Source organism: Bactrocera latifrons, unplaced genomic scaffold (assembly GCF_001853355.1).
Source record: "Bactrocera latifrons isolate USDA-ARS-PBARC rearing strain unplaced genomic scaffold, ASM185335v1 scaffold_20, whole genome shotgun sequence".
Lineage (NCBI taxonomy): Eukaryota > Metazoa > Arthropoda > Insecta > Diptera > Tephritidae > Bactrocera > Bactrocera latifrons.
This window is the reverse complement of record NW_017535519.1, coordinates 274,154-297,837: the sequence shown is the minus strand read 5'-3', so window position 1 is coordinate 297,837 and position 23,684 is coordinate 274,154. Positions and strand designations below refer to the sequence as shown.

The 23,684-nt window shown below is 35.9% G+C and overlaps 2 protein-coding genes across 2 annotated transcripts; both read right to left on the bottom strand.

Moving 5' to 3' along the window:
* Positions 1-1,727: 1,727 nt before the first annotated feature.
* Positions 1,728-10,573, bottom strand: LOC108967961 (probable cytochrome P450 4s3). Its single transcript, XM_018931671.1, has 4 exons — positions 10,305-10,573; positions 2,868-3,321; positions 2,097-2,803; positions 1,728-2,018 (listed from the first exon to the last, which is right to left on the bottom strand). Exons 1-4 carry the CDS (start codon positions 10,453-10,455, stop codon positions 1,861-1,863), a joined length of 1,470 nt encoding a protein of 489 aa, XP_018787216.1. The 5' UTR covers positions 10,456-10,573; the 3' UTR covers positions 1,728-1,860.
* A 4,334-nt stretch (positions 10,574-14,907) lies between these two features.
* On the bottom strand, positions 14,908-23,377 carry LOC108967962 (probable cytochrome P450 4s3). Its single transcript, XM_018931673.1, has 4 exons — positions 23,132-23,377; positions 15,977-16,430; positions 15,206-15,912; positions 14,908-15,128 (listed from the first exon to the last, which is right to left on the bottom strand). Exons 1-4 carry the CDS (start codon positions 23,280-23,282, stop codon positions 14,971-14,973), a joined length of 1,470 nt encoding a protein of 489 aa, XP_018787218.1. The 5' UTR covers positions 23,283-23,377; the 3' UTR covers positions 14,908-14,970.
* Between the last annotated feature and the right edge of the window lie 307 nt (positions 23,378-23,684).

The following is a 23,684-nucleotide window of genomic DNA, read 5'->3' as shown; positions in this document are numbered from 1 at the left end:
AAAGATCGTTTAATAATCTCTGCCAAATGTCTTGAAGATACCTTGTCAAGTGAGAAAGTTTCCATACAAGCACTTGATTTCGATCTTTCAGTTTATGTGGAAACTATTGAGGGTTCCGAAAAGTTTGCAGCTTCCTGGAAAGAATACGACGTCAGCAAAATGTCAGGTCGATATCTCACAAACTGAAAGACTATTTCGCATATATAATGGACGAGCATGACTAAATCGACTTAGAATGTAAATTTTTTCATTTATGTTAGTCTATACTTTATAGGATACTCGACGTTTCCTTTGGGTGTTACAAATATCGTGACAAAATTGATTTACCATGTACGGGGTATATAGAGAAGTTTGCATTTTACATTGAGGGCGTTTGTCAAATCATACGATTAATAAACAAGCGGAACATTTTATACTCTTGCAACTTGTAGAATGAAAGCCAAAGAAATACCTTAAGGTTTAAAATGTCAACCAGAGGATAGAAATCGAAGCACTTTTATATATATGTACAAATACTTTAAATAATTCCAAAACTGACAGGCAGGTTTTGTTAGAAAAACGAAAATCATTATGTGTAGTAGTATATGGAAGTTGGGGTAGTATCGACCAAATTTAACCTCTTTTTTCTAATACCACATGCTATTACATGTCACTTTCTAAACAACTTATCATACAAGTATAGTGTAAAGTCACTCGGATGTTCGAAAATTTTTCACTGAAATGTATCCATCTTAGGCACAAAGATACACTGTTATGAGTAAAACACGCTCTCTTATTTTCGTTGGGATAACTCACATATTGGCCGATATATGCGGTACAAAGTCACCCAGGAGTTCGAAAATCTGTATATTAAGTATATGGGGGTTAAAGGAAGTATTGGTCCGATTCATCCCATTTTTGACATACAGACATAATATAATAAGAGAAGTTCTATCCCTGAATTTCAACATTGAAGGGGCTTAAACAGTGTTTATTAGATTTAAATAATTTTTGGTCATAAGGTGGCACAAACCAAAGACATTATTTTTGCAAGTAGGCCTGGCTATTGTCGATGTGACATATAAATATAAAACGAATGCCACGTGCTAAATTTTGCCGATTTTTGTGGGCAATGCCACGCTCATCGTCCAATTTTTACCAAGGTCCTTTTAGTTGTCGATTTATCCCGTTTTCAGTAGCTTGGAACAGTACCGGGGTTTTCATATCGGTAGGAGTTCATATAATATGTATTCGTGTTAGGCGAATTTGGTTGTTTTAGCTTTTGTGGTTTAGGAGGTATGCACATTTAAACATATTAGAGAGCGGCGCCATACCCACCTATTCAAAATTTTTTATCCAGAGGTTCCCCTTACTACTGCGATCCCCTTTGCTAAGTTACAGTTTTATATTTTAATTAACTGCTTAGTTATGGCACTTTACACGCTTTCGATTAATGGCGATTTGTGGGCGTGGCAGACGCCCGATTACGCCTATCCACGAACTCGACATTTTTTTTTGTACTAGGGAACCTGCATATTAAGTTTTACAAGATATCTCAATTACTCAAGTTATAACTTGCACGGGGGTCGGACGGACGAACAGACACACAGTCAACCGGATTTCAACTTTTCTCGTCACACTGATCATTTGTATGTATGCATGTAACCCTGTATCTGTGTATCTAACTATCTCGTTTAGTCTTATGTGATACGTACAACCGTTAGGTAAACAAAACTATAAGCTTTTTTCGGCTTGCATAATACTCTGTAGCAACTGGTTGCAACAGTATAAAAATATTTATTTAGAACACATTTTTAAACAACTAATACAAAATTAAGATGGTAGTAATCAATAAATGCATTAAAAGCTGGTAACGGTATTTTATTTTCGTGGCCGCATACGTATCTGTATGCCATTTCCACTTTTCATCACCAACTCTGCCAACGGATTAGGTACGAAATCCTTCACTGGCAACAATTCGTAACTTCGCAAAAGAGACGATAGCGCAAGCTTTAACTCCAGCATAGCGAACTTTTGACCTAAAAGCGAGTAGAAAATGACATTTAATGACTTATTACAGAACTGAAAATTTAATAAAATATTTTAATTTCATTTACCAATGCAATTCCTTGGTCCTGCACTAAATGCTACGAAAGCGAATGGATGCAACTCTTTGTCGGTGACTAAAAATCGTTCCGGGTTGAATTTTTCGGGTTCTGGATAATTATTTTCATCACGATGTACCATATAGGCCAGTATGCTGATAGCGACACCCTTTGGCACTGTTATATTACCGATTTGTAAGTCTTCTTGCGTTTTGCGTGAGTAGAATGGTACTGAAGGATAAATGCGTAGCGTTTCTTTTATCACCGCCTCCAAGTAACGCATGGTTTCCTTTTCACGTCCCTGCATTGCTACGGCCTCTTCGTAAGTGCGGTGTTGTATATGCTCATGCTGGGAGAGCAGATAAATGCAAAAGGCCATGGCCGAGCTCGTGGTGTCATGACCCTCGAACAAGAAAGTGTCGACTTCCTCACGTATTTCAAGATCCGTCAGATCGCCATTTTCTAACTGCGATATCAGCAGCATATCGAGGAAGGCAAGACGCCGTTTAGCRCCGACGTCATCGGATTTCTCAGCGTCTGCCATGTTATGTATGTTGGTGTCCTGCAGCATTTGACGACGCAACTTGATCATACGATTGGTTTCGCCATGCARTACCTTCAGCGCTTCGATGCKCTCTTTGTACGCATCGGTGAAGCGATAAATCAATTCAAAGCGATGCCAAAATGAGAAGGATCGCTTGTGCAAGACGCGACAAATGCTGGAATGGGAATGAAGGGAAAATAAGCCATTTCAAGGGATTGTTTTTTAAATTCTTCACATACGTCTGCACAGCCTTCACGTATTCCGACTCGCTCTGCATCTGCGCATTCTTCTTTAAGCCCATCGCCGTCTCTGAAATAGCATCTAAAGCGAATAACGTTATATATGGATATATATCGAACTGCTCGCCGTTTGCTTTCTCGCGCAGTTTGCTGATGAGAATTTGACAGTTATCCTCCATGGGTTCCTTGAATTCGCCCAGTATGCGAAAGTGAAAGGCGGGTGTGAGTAATTTTCGTCGACGTTGCCAGGCTTCGTTAGCACTGGTTAGGAGTCCCTTGCCAAGCCATACCTCGGCGAGTTCGTAATTTTTGGACTTTTCCAACAATTTGTTATTACTTAGTATTTGCCTGACGTCTTCTGGATCGGAAAAGAAGACCATGAGATCCTTACCGAACCATATGCGAAAAACAGTACCATGTTTCTTATAAAGCGAATTCAACCACGCCAAAATTTCTGAAAGAAAAAAACAATATCTCTTAGGATATGTTATCAACTAATTTAAACAAATATTTTTAAGTATTAATTTTTTATTATTGACGTCCGTTACACAATACGAGTCACTAAGTTAAGAAAAAAAAAAACAATTGTGTTACACGTAATAATACTCGGTTCTGGATTGGAACATATTATATTATATTGTCAAAAAAGTTTTGCGGTATTTTTATTGAATAAACTTTTTTTTGATGACCCAAGCCCAGCTCTTGACCGATGCTACAGCTGCTCCTATGCCGGTCTCTTTCGACCAATTCAGCAATTTTCGATGACAGGCCTTCCGGAGCGTGGCGCATCTTCGACCTCCACCTCTACACCAGAACGAAAACGTTGAAGCCATCGTTGTGCGCTGGAAATGGAAACTGTATCGGGTCCTTATACTGCACAAATTTTATTGGCGGCTTGAGATGCATTTTTGCCTTTATCGTAGTAGTACTGTAAAACTACCGCAAGACTTTTTTGTCAACCAATATATCTATTTCTGGGTGGAATTAAATAAAGAATTCTGCAGGTATTATTTGTCGCCTTCAGTGTCCTCATAAATTATTCAATCAATACTATTTTTCAAGCCTCTTATCACATTAAAGTCATAAGATAAAAAAAATCGGAAACATTAAAGTTTATCCGTTTGAAATTCTTCTGCAATCAATGCCTCTTATATGGAATCAACTGTGTTATATATATTAATTTTTACGTTGATACAGGAAGAACTTCCGCCCGGCTCTGACACGATTTTCAACAAACACGGAAATTTATCGGTTTATGCCCAAAGCTTTTTAAATTGAAGTGTTTCTCCAATTTTATTGTAATTAGAACTCGGTTTTGAGAAAGCAGGGAAATAATAGAAAAATGTGACATTCATGAATTTTCTTGTTAATACCAATAGCCAAGATTTTAGAAAATCAAGGATTAGTTCAGTTTAAAACTATTTCATGCGAAAAGGCGGATTGCTTTCTTGTTGAACGTTTTTATAAGTAAGTCCATTTCTCCGACTCAAGCGCTGCATTACGAAGCGTGATTTAACAACATATGATCATACATCTTAACGCCAGGTTGGGCAAAGAAGGTATCTTTGGCACAACGGTCGGTAAATTCAGCCTCCATGAGAAAACATCCACAAATTGCTTGAGGCTGATAGACTTCGAAATATGTTTATCTGTAGTACTAGATTCCAAGCTACCTGGCGGTTGCCGGATCGAAATGCCACCAATGAGATCAATCATATTGTCATAGACAGAAGACACATTCCAGTGTTTTTAACGCGCGTATACTCCGAGATCCTTGCTCGATAACTATCTTGTTGCAGCGAAGACACGCATATCAACAAACATAAGAAAGATTCGACGTCGGGCAGTTGCGATCACAACAGACAGCCGAACAATTTTCTACTCGACTTGCACTACTGCTCTCTGAGAGCACTCATCATCAACTCGGTATAAGGGAACTATGGGACGGCATGTACAGCTGCAACCGAAACCATTGATTTTCGGAAAATGCAAAAGAATAGCAGGTATATACGATAAAAAGAACATTGCAATCGACCACAAGATGTGGGCGATGGAATAGTTACCGAGAGTTGAAGAGGAAAGCGAAACAAGAGAGGCAGAAATGCGTGAAAACAAGGAGCTTGACAAGCAGATCGACAGGGGTACTGCTCGAAAATTACACGAAAAGATGCGCCGACTAACAGAAGGTTTCAAGACCGGAGCATACTCTTGTAGAACCCCCAGAGGTGAAACAGTGACTGATGCCCAGAGCATACTGAAATCATGGAGAAAACACTTCTCCAACCTGCCAGATGTCAGTGAAAACATAACATCAATAGTTGGTGAAACTGATTCCCTAATAGGTGATGATGAATTAGACGTTCCATTGCCCGACCATGAAGACGTTCGAATAGAAATTACCCATCTAAAAAACAACAAAGCCGCAAGAGCGATTAAAGCACATCGTCAACAAACTGATTGGACGTTATCAGTGTGGTTTCAGGCTTGAAAAATCATCAAATATTCAGCTTTACGTCGATATCAAAGCTTCTTTCGACCGCAGTACCTATAGTTGACTTTTGATCGGAAATATCAGTCAATGTGTGAGATATATAATTGAAATTCAGGGATAATACTTCTCTGTCAATAGCATGTCTGTATGTCTGGGTTAAATCAATAGCCTATATAACTAATATAAAGATTTTCGAACTTCGGGGTGAATTTTTGCCACATATGTCGGCGAATATGTGAGGTATCTCAATAAAAACGAGAGAGCGTGTGCTACTCATAAAAGTGTATCTTTGTGCCTAAAATAGATATATAAATTAGAGGTAAAACTTGATCTAGCCACAGTATAACTAATACCTCAATTCTCATATACTACATATCCTCTACATCAAAAAATTCGAAATTGAGTGTCTTATTGATTACGCTTCACTACTTCAAATTACAAATATAATACTACATATGTTCAACATTTTCAGGTTCTGCGGTAAGATATCAACCAGTTTTAATCAATATTAAAAATTTGTTTCACTCATGTTCCATTTATAGTAATTTTACACTTTGCATAATGTTTATTGTGATATTTTATATTTTATGAGTTAACAAAAGGTACAATCTGGTGGCGACTCTCTCTAAAATACTTGCGGCTGTAAATGATCTTGAACATATTTAATGTGATACCCAAGAAAAATAGGTTCTGTAATTCTATTGAATAGAATAGAACATTAAAGTTTGAATAACTCTGCAGCTTGCAGTGTTTGTGATCTAATGAAACATTTTTATATAAATGTGTAAGATTTTTGGCAACCTTTTATTATTGATTTTGAAAATCTTTAATTAATGATTGAAGTTTAAAGTAGCAGGTGCTATTATAGCAACAGGTCATAAAAAAGTTTGTTTTTACATGCCATATTTCAGATAATATTAATTTATGCTTTAAGTTACAAAACAGTTTGTTTTTTCTATCGAAAATATGCATTTATGTAAATCATTAATAAACAAAAAGTTACATGTGCCAACTTTATACCTGTAAACTTTCTAAGTTCAGAACCTTAAGTAGGCAGACATTTATCAAAGTCCCACACCAATGTGCTTTAAAAAAGCAATAACAATAAAGCGCGAGTTGGTAATCATAACACTGCAATATTTTATAGGCGAACTGGTTTAATTAATTATCAAACTGGCTGCGCTGTGTATGTCAAAAAATGACCTTTGCACATGCTTAAATACAATGAAGGTTTAACTAAGTTTTAACTACATACATATATGCTACATTTAGTAAACAAATACGGAGAAAAGCCATCGTTCTTATCACTTCGATTTGCGGCAATTAATTTGAAGATTTTTGTGATTACATATGTATGTACGAGTACACTTACAAATGAATACAAAATATTATTCAGTTATAGCTATATTTGTATTTGCATTTGTATTTGCAAAGAAGCGACACGCTCTCTCAAACAAGCAAAAAATTGAACTTTGATAAGCTTATCTACCTCTGAAAGCGAAGGTGTTAAGAAGTTAACACAACAAGATATAAATATTATTACAGATTATTAATTGCAGACACTGAATCATATGTGATAGTAAAGAGAGAAGAGAAGAATTAAGTATGTATTACACTCTATGAGCATGCACTAACAATCATAGAGGCCGAAAAACCAAAAATATTCCTTCAGTTTTCCGACAAATATTGAGTCGAAAAAGTCTTTTCGCATTGTATTACATTGTGTCATACCATATACATACTTGTAGTGTTGGAAAAGTGAGACTTTAAGCCTCATTTAGCCAAAATAATAAAATTGTTGAAGTTGAAAAAAAGTTACAGCTCTTCAAAAATGAGTGAAAATAATGAAGAATGCGGTATATTTTGAAATTTTTAAATAAAAAAGAAAGAAGAGAAGAATGGCACGCAAGCCACCATTGAAATTTGTGAAGTTTACTGCTGTAACACTTCGTGTAGCACAACAATGGTGCGCCCTTTTCATTTTGGAGATTTCTATTTACACTGATGGCATATTGTCTCTAGCATAAAAATGGCAAAAAGTGGTCGAGACTTCCACTGAGTGATCGAGTTCAGTATAAATGTAAAAAAAAAAAATAAGTTGGAGGTTGATTAGAAATACGAGAAGACTTTTTCGACTATCCAATGAATGTTTTATCATTTTAAGTGCCCCAATTTTATGGAAACACATAAAGAATTTAAAAAAATTTCTTTTATGATTTAAAATTAGGTTTCGAACTTGAATATTAAAAATTTTGAACAAATCGACTTTTTACTGTAAAACAATTTGTTCAAATGCATTAAACAACTACAAAATATTAAAAACAGTTTTTCGTTTTTTATATGGGATATCAAAAGCGACAATTTGCTATCTGTTATTATTAATATTAAGAACTAATACTTTATCACAATTCCTTTCGTCATTTCTGACTACGATATCTCGGTATGTAACGAAAAAAAATTCTACGCTTCTTTTGGCCCATCCTAATATTCATATATGTAGTATACATATGTAAATTGTAACCTTATATAATCTGAATGCAAGTTCCTTTTATGTTTATGACTAAGGCCAGTATTATTAATATATATGTATGTAGAGGTGTTATTGATTCAATGCATGTACTAAAATAGCTCTAGTCATCTTAATAATACTTTTTATACTCTGCTTTCATATGTATATAGATTTTCGATGTAACTACGTCAGTGCCTGATTACAAGTAGATTAAGAGGCATATATACAAAAATACGCAGGTTACCCATTGTATATTTCGTGATTTCGCAAACCCGGTATTGCAAACTGTCGACAAACAATTTCATCGTAAATATAGACATTTTTAATGATATGCAAACTCAGAACATTTTGACGTACGACCGCTTTTGTGTACCTAACAGCAACTTGAATGTTTTTCACGACCAAAACATGGAATTTAATCGCGAACATATTCGTGAGATTATTTTTAACAACTTTCATTTGATTATCATTTTTGCAGAGGAAAAATATTTGAAAATTGCCGATATTTATTTCAAAAACTTGTGTTCTCCTCTACAAAATAATATTTTAATTTTTACCGTTAATTTAATTTCAGCTATAAGGCTCATGTCTGGCTTAACGGGCTACTTTCGGTCAAATGACTAATGCCTCGACATGGCGTGTACTTAAGATAAATTTATTGTATTTAGAGTGAGAAAAATATTGAACATACTATGGCAGATTCTCAAATGCATCACGAAAAGTTACTGGTTACCATTCGTAAATTTTAATCATCTGATCGTTAAAAAGCGACGCAGGATGATACAAGAGTACTATATATATTCCAACATTTCATTGAGACGGACATTTGGAGACCAAATATACCATAAAATGGATATTATCACTTAGTCAATTGAATCATTCAATTAATTACTGCTTAGTGTTTTGCTTACCGCGGGTAAGAGTAAGACTTTTTAATTGAAAACCCATTTGTAGAAACATTTTTTTATTATTTTTTTTTTTTTTTTTGAGGTAGGTATAGGTAAATTTGTGGTTCCGAAAAGTTCAGAATCTTGGAAAACGCCTTCGGAGATAATTGTTTGTCGCGAGTAAATGTTTTTAACTGGTACAAATTACTCAAAGAGGGTTGAGGACTCGTTGACGACGAAGCACACGCATTACGGTCATCAACATCAACTTCTTTTATATGAACTAGTTGTAATGTATAAAAAAAAAACAAGTAAGGAAGGGCTAAGTTCGGGTGTCACCGAATATTTTATACTCTCGCATGATAAAGTGATAATCGAGGCGTGGTTGTGAACCGATTTCACCCATATTTGGTACATGCCATCAGGGTGTTAGGAAAATATTATATACCGAATTTCATTGAAATCGGTCGAGTACTTCCTGAGATATGGTTTTTGGTCCATAAGTGAGCGTCGCCACGAACATTTTCAATTTTTAAAAAACGCCTGAGTGCAGCTTCCTTCTGACATTTCTTCCGTAAAATTTAGTGTTTCTGACGTGTTTTGTTAGTCGGTTAACGCACTTTTAGTGATTTTCAACATAACCTTTGTATGGGAGGTGGGCGTGGTTATTATCCGATTTCTTCCATTTTTGAGCTGTATATGAAAATGCCTGATGGAAACAACTCTATAGAGTTTTGTTGACATAGGTGTAGCAGTTTCCGAGATATGTACCAAAGGCTTAGTAGGCTGCGGGGCCACGCCCACTTTTCAAAAAAATTACGTCCAAATATGCCCCTCCCTAATGCGATCCTTTGTGCCAAATGGGTAATTCACTTTAATATCTTTATTTATGGCTTAGTTATGACACTTTATAGGTTTTCGATTTTCGCCATTTTGTGGGCGTGGCAGTGGGCCGATTTTGCCCATCTTCGAACTTAACCTTCTTATGGAGCCAAGAAATACGTGTACCAAGTCATGATATCTCAACTTTTACTCAAGTTACATGTTGCACGGACGGACGGACAGACGGACAGACGGACGGACGGCCAGACAGACATCCGGATTTCAACTCTAYTCGTCACCCTAATCACTTTGGTATATATAACCCTATATCTGACTCTTTTAGTTTTAGGACTTACAAACAACCGCTATGTGAACAAAACTATAATACTCCCTTTAGCAACTTTGTTGCGAGAGTATAAAAATCAACATCTAGTGATAGTCAACACGTCAAGAATATAAAGGAATTGGCGCTTGTGAATTGAATGTTACAAGTCCGAGATCTCGGTGAAAACCATTTTCAAACATCATTTAGGCAGATTTAGTTCCAACAAAGACTTTTAAGAATTCTAAAATTATGAAAAAAGTCTTACTATTTTTTGCTCACATTATTGAATTTAAAAATTTGATGATTTTTTAACGAAATATTTATGCACAGTATATTGGGGTCTATGCCTGAAATTCTTTCCAAAGACTAATCACCACATATTCAATAACAATTTTACACTCACGTCCTTTTTTCGCATTCTCGATCAGTTCGCCAATACTCGGTCCCGGTATGGTAGACGCGAACTTCCTAATGCGTAAAAATTCTACGATGTGCGACAAGTAGCGCATGAAAAGCGCCCAGAGCGCGAAAGCGATCAACGCCAAAGCGTTCATTTGTATGACTTGTTTGTGTTTTTCAATAAAACTAAGTATTAAAACGATCTAAATAGCAACACACGCACTTTTCTGCTTGTAAACTGGAATAACGAGCAACGACGCTTCCGCCACTGGAGGCAGTTAGATGCAAACTGAGCTAAGCAGTGCGTCTTTTTATCGCTGGCGATAAAGCGATTCATTGATACATGGGCATTTTTATGTACTCTTATTTACGTGTATTTATAATCAAATACAATGTAAATAAAAACAATAAATGATAACACTGTGCAAAACATTCTTTAATTTTAGTTGGCAATTAAGGGTCTAGTATTGAGTTAACGGTATTATTATTGCTCTTTTCTGAAATTATTACTAAAATAACAAAAAACTATAATATAGAAAAGAAACAAGCGAAAACGTGAACTTTGGCTGCACTGAAATTATATTGACATTCACAGTTGCATTTTTATAGTAAAAAATATACTATAAAAATATCAATCGGTTTGGATGGCAGCTATAAGCTTCTGATCCGATCTGAACAAAATGTTCGAAAATTTTAGCAATGCCTTGGATAATAATCTATGCCGAATTTCATGAAGATACTTTGACAGATAAAATAGTTTTTCGTTCAACCTCCGTTGCAGCTACATATACGCTGTAGTAGTTCGAACTGAAATTTCTTTCAAATGAAAATGTTTTCCATACCAGCATTCGATTCCAATCGTTCATTGGTTCGCAACAAACGGTCAATTTTTGGGGATGTAATTGTAGACACTGTACATATACTTCAAACTTTCCTTCTGTGCATTACAAACTCCCTGGTAAGCTTAATATGCGTATATTCAAGATGTAACGGGTTTGCAATAGGAACGTTACAAAAAAAGTTCGATAGGGACGACTTATATATTCCCGCTCTTTTGGCATTTGTCTTCAGTAATGTTTGCCAAATGATTATGGAAAGATATATGGTCCAAAAACGAGTCGAAATTATTAACATTTTCTACCGTAATTCGGAGTCAGTAGACTCAACTTTAAGAGCGCTACGTTCAATTTGTGGTCGTCATAATCGTCCTGTCAGATCAACAATTGAGCTTCTAGTGGAAAAATTTGAATCCACAAAATGTTCCCGTGTCAGTGAGACAAAAAGTGCCCGTAGTGTCGAGATTATTACTGTCGCTAGCGCATCAATGAGGAAGACCCAAATCGGTCTCTCACACGTCGTTCTCAAACGTTGGGCATCTCTCAGATTTTGGCCTACATCCTTACAAGGTCTAATTGACGCAAGAACTGAAGCGGCTAAACCACCAGCATCGCGTATTGAATTATGCTGACCAACAACTTGAAAATAATCCGAATTTTCATCAAAAATTCATCTTCAACGCCTTATGCTCCTTTCTGACTGAGTGGCTTCGTCAGTAAGCAAAATATGCTTATTGGTCAGGCAGTAATCCACACGTACGCAATGAGTCAGCATTGTATCCAGAAAAAAATAACGTTTTATGGACGACGGCATTATTGGGCCGTATTTTTTGCATGATGATCAAGACCGACACGTTACTGTGGATGGGAATCGCTAGCGCACAATGCTAACCGAATATTTTTTGCCCAAGTTGGCTGATATGGACTTGGACAATATATGGTCCCAACAGGACGGCGGCACAAGCCCCACTAGATTTATTGAAAATTAAGTTTGGTGAACGTGAGCCATCTCCCGAAATTGCCCAGTCAATTGGCTGCCTCGGCCTTGCGATTTGACGCCACAGACGTACGATGAACTTCGTACGAATATCGAACTTGAAATTGCAGCAATATCGCCCGAATTCTTTGGGAAGAGGTGGAAGAAAAAACGTTCGAAAGTAAGTAAGATAATTTCTAATTAAAAGAGTGCTTGGCCTTTATTATTTTTAATCTCAATGTCTTATACTTTTTATGTAAAACTGATTAAAACATATTTAAAGTCGTTACCGACAAAAATCTGAAATCTGACAAAATTTTCGCAATTCATCTCCTATCTTGAAGGGGTAGAACATTTCAAAACTGGAACTCCTTGCAACTAAATAGGTTGGGACCTCACATGGTCCATTGACTTTACGCAAGTATCATCCGTTCTATAGTAATATATGGAGCGGTGGTTTAATAGATGGGATTATCGAAAAAATGCCGCATTAAACCCTTGGCACAGGTGCATAGATCTGCTTAACGCGGACTACAAACGCAATAGAAACTACATCAATGCAATAGAATGTAAATCGACAAAGCCTCTGGAGGTTAAGCTCGATATCCGGCGAACACATATTCAAGTGAAGTGTGATGCAATGCTCATGGCCTGCAGACTCATGATGTTAGGTCATTTTGGTCAGCCTCAACGCCACTACAGTCATCATATCATACTCGACGTTGTTAATCAATTTCTGTAGGAGTCACCCAAGTAGTTATTTCGAAAGAAGAAAAATTTTGTTTTTTGAAAAATAAAAGTCAGTACAGCCGCCATTTTGCGTTGGAAAATTATTTTAAAAACGTTTAATTGTGCGTGATGAATTATAAAGTTCCCTGAATATTCATTTTTTTTTTTTTTCATTAAAACAGTTTATGCCTTTTTCAGTGTTTCATTTTATATCATAAATTCAATAAATTTAATTAAAATTTTTTTGTGAGGTAGAGATTAGAAATGAGTTAAAATATTTGCCCAAAAGCTAAATTATTTGACCTTATCTTACTTACTGGACACAACTGTAGGTGTTCAACCGAAAAGTATGCAATGAATTCATTTATATTTTAATTTTGGTAGTAAAAAATGTTTTTAATTATTATTTTATTATTTTTATTAAACTATGTTTTAAGTTCTCTGCCCCATAGAGTTAATATAAAGATTTTCGAACTTCGGGGTGACTTTGTACCGCATATATCGGCCAATATGTGAGTTATCTCAATGAAAATAAGAAAGCGTGTTTTACTCATAATAGTGTATCTTCGTGCTTAAAATAAATACATTTGAGCGAAAGCTTGGCCTATGCTCTATATAACTAATATCAATTTTTCTAACACCTGGCTGACTTCACTCTATATAATTGGTTTTACACTTTCCTGGCATTGATTCTTGCGATTGATTGAATTCGAATTTAGCCTTTCCTTTCTTGTTTTTTTTTTATTTTTTTTTTATTTTTATACTAATAAAGAATTAAACAAATATGTACCATGTTGGTCAACCACTTTTTGCCATATTTCCGCTAGAGACATTATGCCATCTGTGTAAAACTTTCATCAGTTTAAATCCAACGGAACGGAAGCGAGCGAACCATTGTTGTGCTACACGAACTGATACAACATCGTCTCCGTAAACTTCACAAATTTAATTGGTGGCTTGCGTGGCATTCTTCCCTTTTTTATACAAAAATTTCAAAATATAGCAAATTTCTTCATTGTTTTCACTATTACATGACCCGATAGAAAGGTGGAAATTTAAATTTACTGCCACTTATTTATTTTATTAGTACTGTATATATGATTTTGGTCAACAAATTGCACATCAGAAAAAAATTGAAAAACCACTATTACCCGAAAAGAAACTAATATTATATATGGTTTAAGATTTTCAAAAATCTACAAGCTTTAAGTCGATTGTACTGCAACGCTTTATCATTAGCTATAAAATAATAAAAACTAGATAGTATGATATTAGTAGAAACAGAGTCGCACCTATGTATATAGTGTGGACTTCTTCCTATTGAGTTTGACTATATATATATGTGACCTGGTCTACGGAAAGGGGGCTTAGGTGTCAAAAAATCAATTTTCACTTTTTAGTTGATAAACGAGTTGTTTATTTTTAACAGCTGTTTCCCAGAAAACTAGTTTTCGCACGTTAGCCCCCTTTTCGTAGACCAGGTCACATATATACATTTAAACAAACAAAAAAAAATGTTAACTTCGGCTGCTACAAAGCTATGACATAGGTTATCTTTATTGCGATTTTGAGCGTTCAGTTTGTGTGGCTCCTACGTGCTATAGTAGTACGAACTGAAAAATATCTTACGTGATTGGAACGATGCCTTGATTAAGATGCCAAATTTCTTGAAGATACCTTGTCAAGTGAGAAATTTTTCCATACAAACACTTGACTTCGATCGTTCAGTTTGTATGGAAACTATATGCTGGTTGTTAATTATTGAGGGTTCCGAAAAGTTTGCAGCTTCCTGGAAAGAAAAGGACGTCTGCAAAATTTCAAGTTGATATCTCAAAAACTGAAACATGACTAAATCGGCTCAGCATGTCAAGCTTGTCATTTGTATTGGTATACTAGTCTATACTTTATAGGATATCCGCTGATTCCTTCTGGGTGTTACAAATATCGTCGCAAAATTAATATACTCTGTGAAGGATATAAAGAGAAGTTTGCATTTTGTATTGAGGCTAGTTGTCAGGTCATACGATTAAAAGAAAAATATTTATTTAGAACATAGTTTTTAACAACTAATATACAATATCACAAGGCGGTACAAATCAATAAATGCGTTAAAAATTGGTAACGGTATTTTATTTTCGTGGCCGCATACGTATCTGTATGCCATTTCCACTTTTCATCACCAACTCTGCCAACGGATTAGGTACGAAATCCTTCACTGGCAACAATTCGTAACTTCGTAAAAGAGACGATAGCGCAAGCTTTAACTCCAGCATAGCGAACTTTTGACCTAAAAGCGAGTAGAAATTAAATTTAATGACTGATTGCAGAACTGAAAATTTAATAAAATATTTTAATTTCATTTACCAATGCAATTCCTTGGTCCTGCACTAAATGCTACGAAAGCGAATGGATGCAACTCTTTGTCGGTGACTAAAAATCGTTCCGGGTTGAATTTTTCGGGTTCTGGATAATTATTTTCATCACGATGTACCATATAGGCCAGTATGCTGATAGCGACACCCTTTGGCACTGTTATATTACCGATTTGTAAGTCTTCTTGTGTTTTGCGTGAGTAGGATGGTACTGAAGGATATATGCGTAGCGTTTCTTTTATCACCGCCTCCAAGTAACGCATGGTTTCCTTTTCACGTCCCTGCATTGCTACGGTCTCTTCGTAAGCGCGGTGTTGTATATGCTCATGCTGGGAGAGCAGATAAATGCAAAAGGCCATGGCCGAGCTCGTGGTGTCATGACCCTCGAACAAGAAAGTGTCGACTTCCTCACGTATTTCAAGATCCGTCAGATCGCCATTTTCTAACTGCGATATCAGCAGCATATCGAGGAAGGCAAGACGCCGTTTAGCACCGACGTCATCGGATTTCTCAGCGTCTGCCATGTTATGTATGTTGGTGTCCTGCAGCATTTGACGACGCAACTTGATCATACGATTGGTTTCGCCATGCAGTACCTTCAGCGCTTCGATGCTCTCTTTGTACGCATCGGTGAAGCGATAAATCAACTCAAAGCGATGCCAAAATGAGAAGGATCGCTTGTGCAAGACGCGACAAATGCTGGAATGGGAATGAAGGGAAAATAAGCCATTTCAAGGGATTGTTTTTTAAATTCTTCACATACGTCTGCACAGCCTTCACGTATTCCGACTCGCTCTGCATCTGCGCATTCTTCTTTAAGCCCATCGCCGTCTCTGAAATAGCATCTAAAGCGAATAACGTTATATATGGATATATATCGAACTGCTCGCCGTTTGCTTTCTCGCGCAGTTTGCTGATGAGAATTTGACAGTTATCCTCCATGGGTTCCTTGAATTCGCCCAGTATGCGAAAGTGAAAGGCGGGTGTGAGTAATTTTCGGCGACGTTGCCAGGCTTCGTTAGCACTGGTTAGGAGTCCCTTGCCAAGCCATACCTCGATGAGTTCGTAACTTTTGGACTTTTTCAACAATTTGTTATTACTAAGTATTTGCTTGACGTCCTCTGGATCGGAAAAGAAGACCACGAGATCCCTACCGAACCATATGCGAAAAACAGTACCATGTTTCTTGTAAAGCGAATTCAACCACGCCAGAATTTCTGAAAGCAGAAAACAATATTCTCTTAGGATATGTTATCAACTAATTTAAACAAATATATTTAAGTATTTGTTTTTTTTTTATTAACGTCGTTACATAATATGAGTCACTAAGTTCCTACAGTACAAGAAAAACTATTGTGTTACACATAATAATATTGAATTCTGGATTGGAATACTATATATATCTCTTTCTGGGTGAAATTAAATAAAGCCGTCTGCAGATACTATTTATCAACTTCAGTGTCCACATAAATTATTCCATCCAAACTATATAAACATTGAAGTTTATCTGTTTAAAATTTCCTGTGCAAACAATAGATCTTCTATGGAATCAAGATATATATATAATTTTTACGTTAATACACAAACTCTGACGTTTAATTCGGTTTTAGCAGGAGTAATATTTTACTAAATTTAAAATCCAAACCGGCTTTAACACGATTTTCAACAAGAAGGAAGGTTTTCTGCTTCTGTACATAGCTTTTATGGAACTGTTTAGTAGATCTTGATTTTCCAAAATCTTGATTTCATTGCGGATTGCGCAAAGGCATAATAAGAAAATATCAAATCATTTTCTGAAATTTAAATATGGTATCCCAAGTTTTCTAGTTGATCCACTGATAGTTTCGGAGATACAGCCTTGAGAGCTTGCTCGCTCGAGGGTAGCTAGGCTAAGTGCACCGTCTTTAAACGGGTTTAGCAAAATATCTCGAGAAGTAGTCAAACGATCTTCATGAAATTTTTGTAAAAATGTCTGCCAAAAATACAATTTTCAGTTTTTCTCCTTCGTCCAAGTTGTAAATTAAAATTTTAACGTATTTTTTCAGTTTAGATGATCCTGTTTGGAATTATCCTACCAACGCGGGTACATCTTTTTTCTCGAGGCCGAATTTAAAATTTTTTTTTTTCAAAAATTTCAGAAAATCTTTCAATTTAAGAACTCGACTTAAAATGCGTCAAGTCACTCCATCGTCCATGCATCGTTTTCGTGTACACTTTCAGCTCGATTGCTATATTTTCTTCACTATCTGGTGGACATGATCTATTCGGTCGAATATTATCCAATAATGAATGCTAGGTCTCAAGATACTATTAGTAAACGTTGTTCAAAAGGAAACTTTCCAAACCGAAACAAAAATAACATGACGGCTTGGCACGACTTACGCGTAGTCTGTCGCTATTTACTTAGATCACCTGTTATATAAGATGCATTTTTGTTTATTATTGTAATAATTCCGATACTATATATTTGATTATAGTAATTCTTTAATCAGCATAATTTTTGTTGCGATATTTACGAAAATTATTATCTGGTGGCAACTCTCCTCTAAAATATTTGCAGCTGTAACATGTTTATAGTGTAATTATTTAAGCAGCCTCTGGTCACTATTTGAGAAATTTTGAGGTAAAGTCTCAATTTGTGATTAGTTCAGGGGCGGATCTAGAGTCGAAATTTGGGGAAAGCTCTCCGTAGTTAACACCACCCCAACACAAACCCCTCTCCCCGGGACTAGTTACTATTGAAATGTAATAGATTTTTGTGACTGTCTTCAAGTTACCAAAATTGTCTCTCATTTAAAATCTCAATTTTAGAAACTTGTGACGGTATCACAATACCGAATCGCTCGGTTAATATGATATGAAAGAACATCTTAATTAATTCTACTAACTAGAAATTTGTAGTTTCAATACCTCTTGCAGCAGCTTGCAGAGTTTATGATCTATTCAAACATTTTTATATAAATGTGACAAATATATGGCAACCTTTAATTATTGATTTCGAAGAATTTTCAATCTTTAATCAATTATAACATAAAACCGGGTTTTTTTTTTATTATATTAGACTATATAATATATTATTATATTAGACTTTACAATATCTGGTTATATCGATTCCTCAAAGCAAAAAACTAAATTGTTTTAATTTCCATAAATAAGTTTGAGCTCTGGCCAAAGTGCGTCTTGCCTTAATGCTCTCCAATCATGAAAAATGATGCATAAATGCATACAAATTACATGCCATATTTCTGGTTTTATTAATTTATGCTTTGAATTTCAAAAAAATTACTTTCTTCTAAAGAAAATATGCATAAATGTAAATCATTATCAATCAGCAAAAAGTTACATGTGCCAACTTTATACGTCTAAAAAGAACAATAGTTTCTAAGTCCAGAACCTTAAGTTGACAGGCATTTATCAAAGATCCGCACCAATGTGCTTTAACATAACTATAACAACAAAGCGGAAGTAGTAATTATAACATTGCAATATTTTATAGAGGAACTGATTTAATTTGTTAACAAACTGGCTGCCAGTAACTGACCTTTGTACTTGCTAAATACCATGAAGCTTTATCTAAGTTTTAATTATACGCTACATTTAATAACCAAATTTGGAGAACAGTCATCGTGTTTATCGCTTGGGTTTACGGTAACTAATTTTAATATTTTTGTGATTACATATGTATGTACGAGTATACTTATACATAGATATATAATATTACTCAGTTAGAACAATATACATATATACAAAAGTACAGGATTTGTGCGGAAAGTAATCGAACTGATTTTTTTTCGCCGCGAATATACTTCGGAGCGTGCGCGCATCGACTGGATTCGGTAGAGAGCGGTCCTTGCTAACGAACGAGCGGCTGATCAGTTGTTTCCGAGCACCTGTAGAGTCTGGGCAAACGTTTTCGAAGTGTTTTTGTGAGTGGTGCAAGCCGAAAATGCAGCGTTCGTTAGAGCAGAGATACGCGATTAAATTCTGTGTGAAACTTGGTAAATCTGCGACAGAGACGTTTGATCTGAGCAATCATACTCACCCAGATGTTGCTTTAGCAAGAAGTGGTATGTTTCGGTGACACCAGGGCTTTTTGGAGGGCCGAGAAGAGGTCGCTGATGAAGAGCGGAAGAAAGAGTAAATCCAAAGATAAAACGACCGTCATTGTCTTTTTTGACATCAAAGGAATCGTCTATCATGAATTTGTTCCTCCTGGACAAACTGTCAATGCCAAGTTTTGCCTGGAAGTCCTCAAAGATCAATCAATCGAAGGTTCAATTTTGCTTGTGGATTGCTTGCAAACTTGTAAAACAATTAATTCTGAATATTATTGCAATCTTTTGGACTAATTGAAGGAAAACATTCGTGAAAAAAGATCCGGTTTGCAGAAGAAAAAAATCCTTTTTCACCAGGACAATGAACCTTGTCACAAGAGTATTTTAACAGTGACTAAAATCCATTAATTAAAGTTCGAAATATTGAAACATCGACCATATTGGCCAGATCTGGCCCCAGCGACTTCCATTTATTTCCAGAACTCAGCGGCTATTGCAGCGTATTTTTGCAGATCTTCCGTACTCTCACTTCAGGAATGGGATCCACACATTGGACGATCGTTGGAGCAAGTGTATTAAAGTTCAGGGAGATTATACTGAATAATAAATTGTATTTTGAATTATAAAATTATGTTTTTTCTTATCAAACGACAAAACTTATTGAAAAGATGTGATTGATTCAATGCACGTGCTAAAAAAGCTCTAATCATCTTAATAATTATTATTATACTCTACAATCATATGTATGTAGATTTTCGAAGTAACTACGTCAGTACGACCGCTATACGACTGCTTTTTATGTTGCTTACAGTTATAGCGCGATTATTTTTAACAATCTTCAACGTAGCTTATCTCAGTTACAGTGCTTCGATGAACTTAATTCAATTTTTGAAGATGAAGCTCTATTAAAAGCCAATGTTCATCGATGCTATTGTGAATACAATGGAGGTCGTAGATCACTCCAACACGAATTTCGTGAAAGTTCTCCAAAATCAGTTTTTGTTCCGGAAACTATTCATGCTAAGCGCAAACTGATATTGCAAGAGTGTCATTTGGCCTATCGTGGGATTGAGACAACTATGGGCATTAGTGTAACTAGTATATAATAAATATTGCATGAGCATTTTACTGTAAAAAAAATGCACGTTAGATCCCAAAAAATTTGGCAATCGCTCAAAAAATGCCTGTTTGTTATTGTAATAGAATTCTGCCGAGTTGACAGTCCTTGACCGGATAAAAAATCCGAGTCCATTTCAGTTACGAAGACCCGACTGTCGTGAAAACGGCTCATGTCGATTGGTCGAGCGAAATGTTAACCAAATACGATAGCGGTGCTTCGAAATACGTCTGTGACAATAGGACAGGTGATGAATCGTGCATTTACGCTTATAAGCTCGAAAGTAAACTAAGTAACACGAAGCACTTCCAAGCAAATCGTTAGCCATACCGATGAAACAACGCTGAAAGGAAAATCGACGAAGACGGATCATGTGTGGAACACAATGCTAGCGACAGACTGCAGCAGCACGACAGTGAACTGAAAACGGCGTTGTGAATCCTACTACAAGAACGTTTGTGAGAGGGCAGCAACATAACAATGGCCGGCATGTACACAAAACAACTCAGTTGTCCATTTTGCATGTACACAATTTCGTTGTGGCCATACTAATACCTTGCACTTCAATAAAATATATTTGGTTCAAAGTGAAATTTTTAAGCAAAAAATAAGTAAATAGGTAAATTTATTTGTTTTAAATTATCAATTGTTATTATAAATGATGTAACAGAGCCATTTTATGCTTTTATTTTTAAAATAACGTCAGGTTTGTTTGAGCTTTGAGTAATTTTACATTTTACATATTAGTGGCATCACCACTCTACCTCATATCTCTATCTTCCATTCTACTGTCAACTCTACTGTCGTCCTACTGCCGTTGGCAAATATAGGATAAAATTGAAGTTAGCGAGAACGACAACTGTCGGCCTGCAGTTGTGTAGTCGTGCAGCTGTCAAAATAGGTCCGTCGATAAGAACGTGTGTATTTTAATATTTGACAGATGTCGTTTGCAGTCCGTCGCGAGCATTGTATTCAACACATCACTCTTCACCGTGACAGAGCTCGCTTTCACATATCGACGGAAACAACTGTAATTTTGATCACTTACAACATCGATTTGATAAGTCATCCTCCGCAAAGTCCTGACTTAGGGCCGTACGACTTCTTTTTATTCCGGCATGTAAAAGATAAACTAATAGGCCTATGTTGAAGAGGCCGTTCAAAACGAATGTTTTATAGATACCTTACACAGATAGGCAAAGTTGTTTCGAAAATTGGTGCACGCGCATGCAAAAGTAGATAGGTCTAAATGGAGAATACTATGTAAAGCAGTAAAGCTATTTTCTCTTATAAAAATTTGTTTTAGTTCTCTAATGCCGAAATATAAAAGATTTGTATGTATGTATGTATGTATGACTTTCTTTTAGCATAACACAATTCGAAAAAGTTACAGGCCGATCAATTAAATTTTAGCAATAAAGCTCATATCTGGCTCAACGGGTTAGTTTATATTAGATGGCTAATCCCTCGACACGGCAGGTATATCAATACAGAAAAAACATTTATTGTATTTAGAGTGAGAAAAATATTGAAGATACGATGCTGGTTCCCAAGTGCATCAAGAAAATTTAGTGGTTTGCATACTGAAGTCATTATTGATTCACACTTTTGTATGACTAAATATAGAGCCAATGTTACTATCAGTGCTGAGCGTTAAAGTCAAATTATACGCCATTTTGGATCCTTTCGCCAATTTTAATCATCTGGCTGACGAAGGATGATACAAGATTACTATATGTATATGCCACCTTTTGATTGAGATGAACATTTGGTGAACAAATTTACAATGAAATTATACTAATTATCAGTTAATCACTTGGATCATTCAGTGCTTCATTTTTTTTTTTTTTTTTCTGCTTACCTTGGGCAAAACATATTAAGACTTTTTAATTTACAACCCTTAAGTCGAAATATTTTTTCTTCGCGGTTGGTATGACTGTAAGTGACATCTATGCCAAATGTCGGTGATAATTGCTTGACGCGAGCAATTGTTTTTGATTGGTACAAATTATTCAACGAAGGTTGAGAACGTGTTGACGGCGAACTCTGTTCAGGACGGCCAACAAACAATTGATGATCAACACGTCAATAAAATAAAGGAATTAGTGCTTGTGAACTGACTATTAGAAGTCAGAGATCTTAGAATGTTCAATGAAAACCATTTTGAAAAACAGCGTCGTGCTAAGGTTTGTGAAAGAATGGATTCCAATGTATTATTACTGTCGATGATTCTTGGAACTATGCCTCCGGCCCCGGAAACAGAGATCAGTCGGCTGAATATCGACAATTTTTGGATTTTGGACTTTTCACCAAATTTTCAACCAATATCGTGCCGCAAACACAGTATTCGCCTGACTAAGCTCCGTGTGACTTCTGACTATTCAGCAAACTCAAAAGACCCGTCGGTGAAACCGTTTTGAGACAATTGAGGACATTAAACGTAAATCACTACACTAAATTGAAGGCTATTAAGGAAATTGAAGTTAACAACTGTTGCGAGGACTGGAAAAAACGTTGACACAAGTATTGGGGCCAAGAGGATTACTTTTAGGGGGACGACATAGATTTCTAAGAAAAAAATAAAAAATTTTAAATTATGAACAAATGCTATTTTTTGCTCATATTATTGGTACCAAAAATTCGGTTAGTTATTCACGAGATATTTATGGAAAGTAGAATGGGCTCTATGCCTGAACTTCTGTTCAAAGACTAATCACCACATATTCAATAACAATTTTGCACTCACGTCCTTTTTTCGCATTCTCGATCAGTTCGCTAATACTCGGTCCTGGTATGGTAGACGCGAACTTCCTAATGCGTAAAAATTCTACGATGTGCAACAAGTAGCGCATGAAAAGCGCCCAGAGCGCGAAAGCGATCAACGCCAAAGCGGTCATTTGTATGCTTTGTTTATGTTTTTAAATATAAGACGATCTAAACAGCAATACATGCATTTTTCTGCTTGTAAACTGGAATAAGGAGCAACGACACTTCTGCCACTGGAGGCAGTTAGATGCAAACTGAGCTTAGCTGGGCGTCTTTTATCGCTGGTGATAAAGCGATAACGCGATTCATTGATACATATGTTATTTACTTATATCGATAAACAAACACAATGTAAATATAAACAACTGATGATAAAGATAACACTGTGCAAAACATGCTTTAATCTTAGTTGACAATTAAGGGTCTAGTATTGAGTTATCGTTATTATTATTGCTCTCCTCTGAACTCTTTACTAAAATAATAAATCTATAAATATAGAAAAAAAAACAAGAAAAAACGTTAATTTCGGCTGC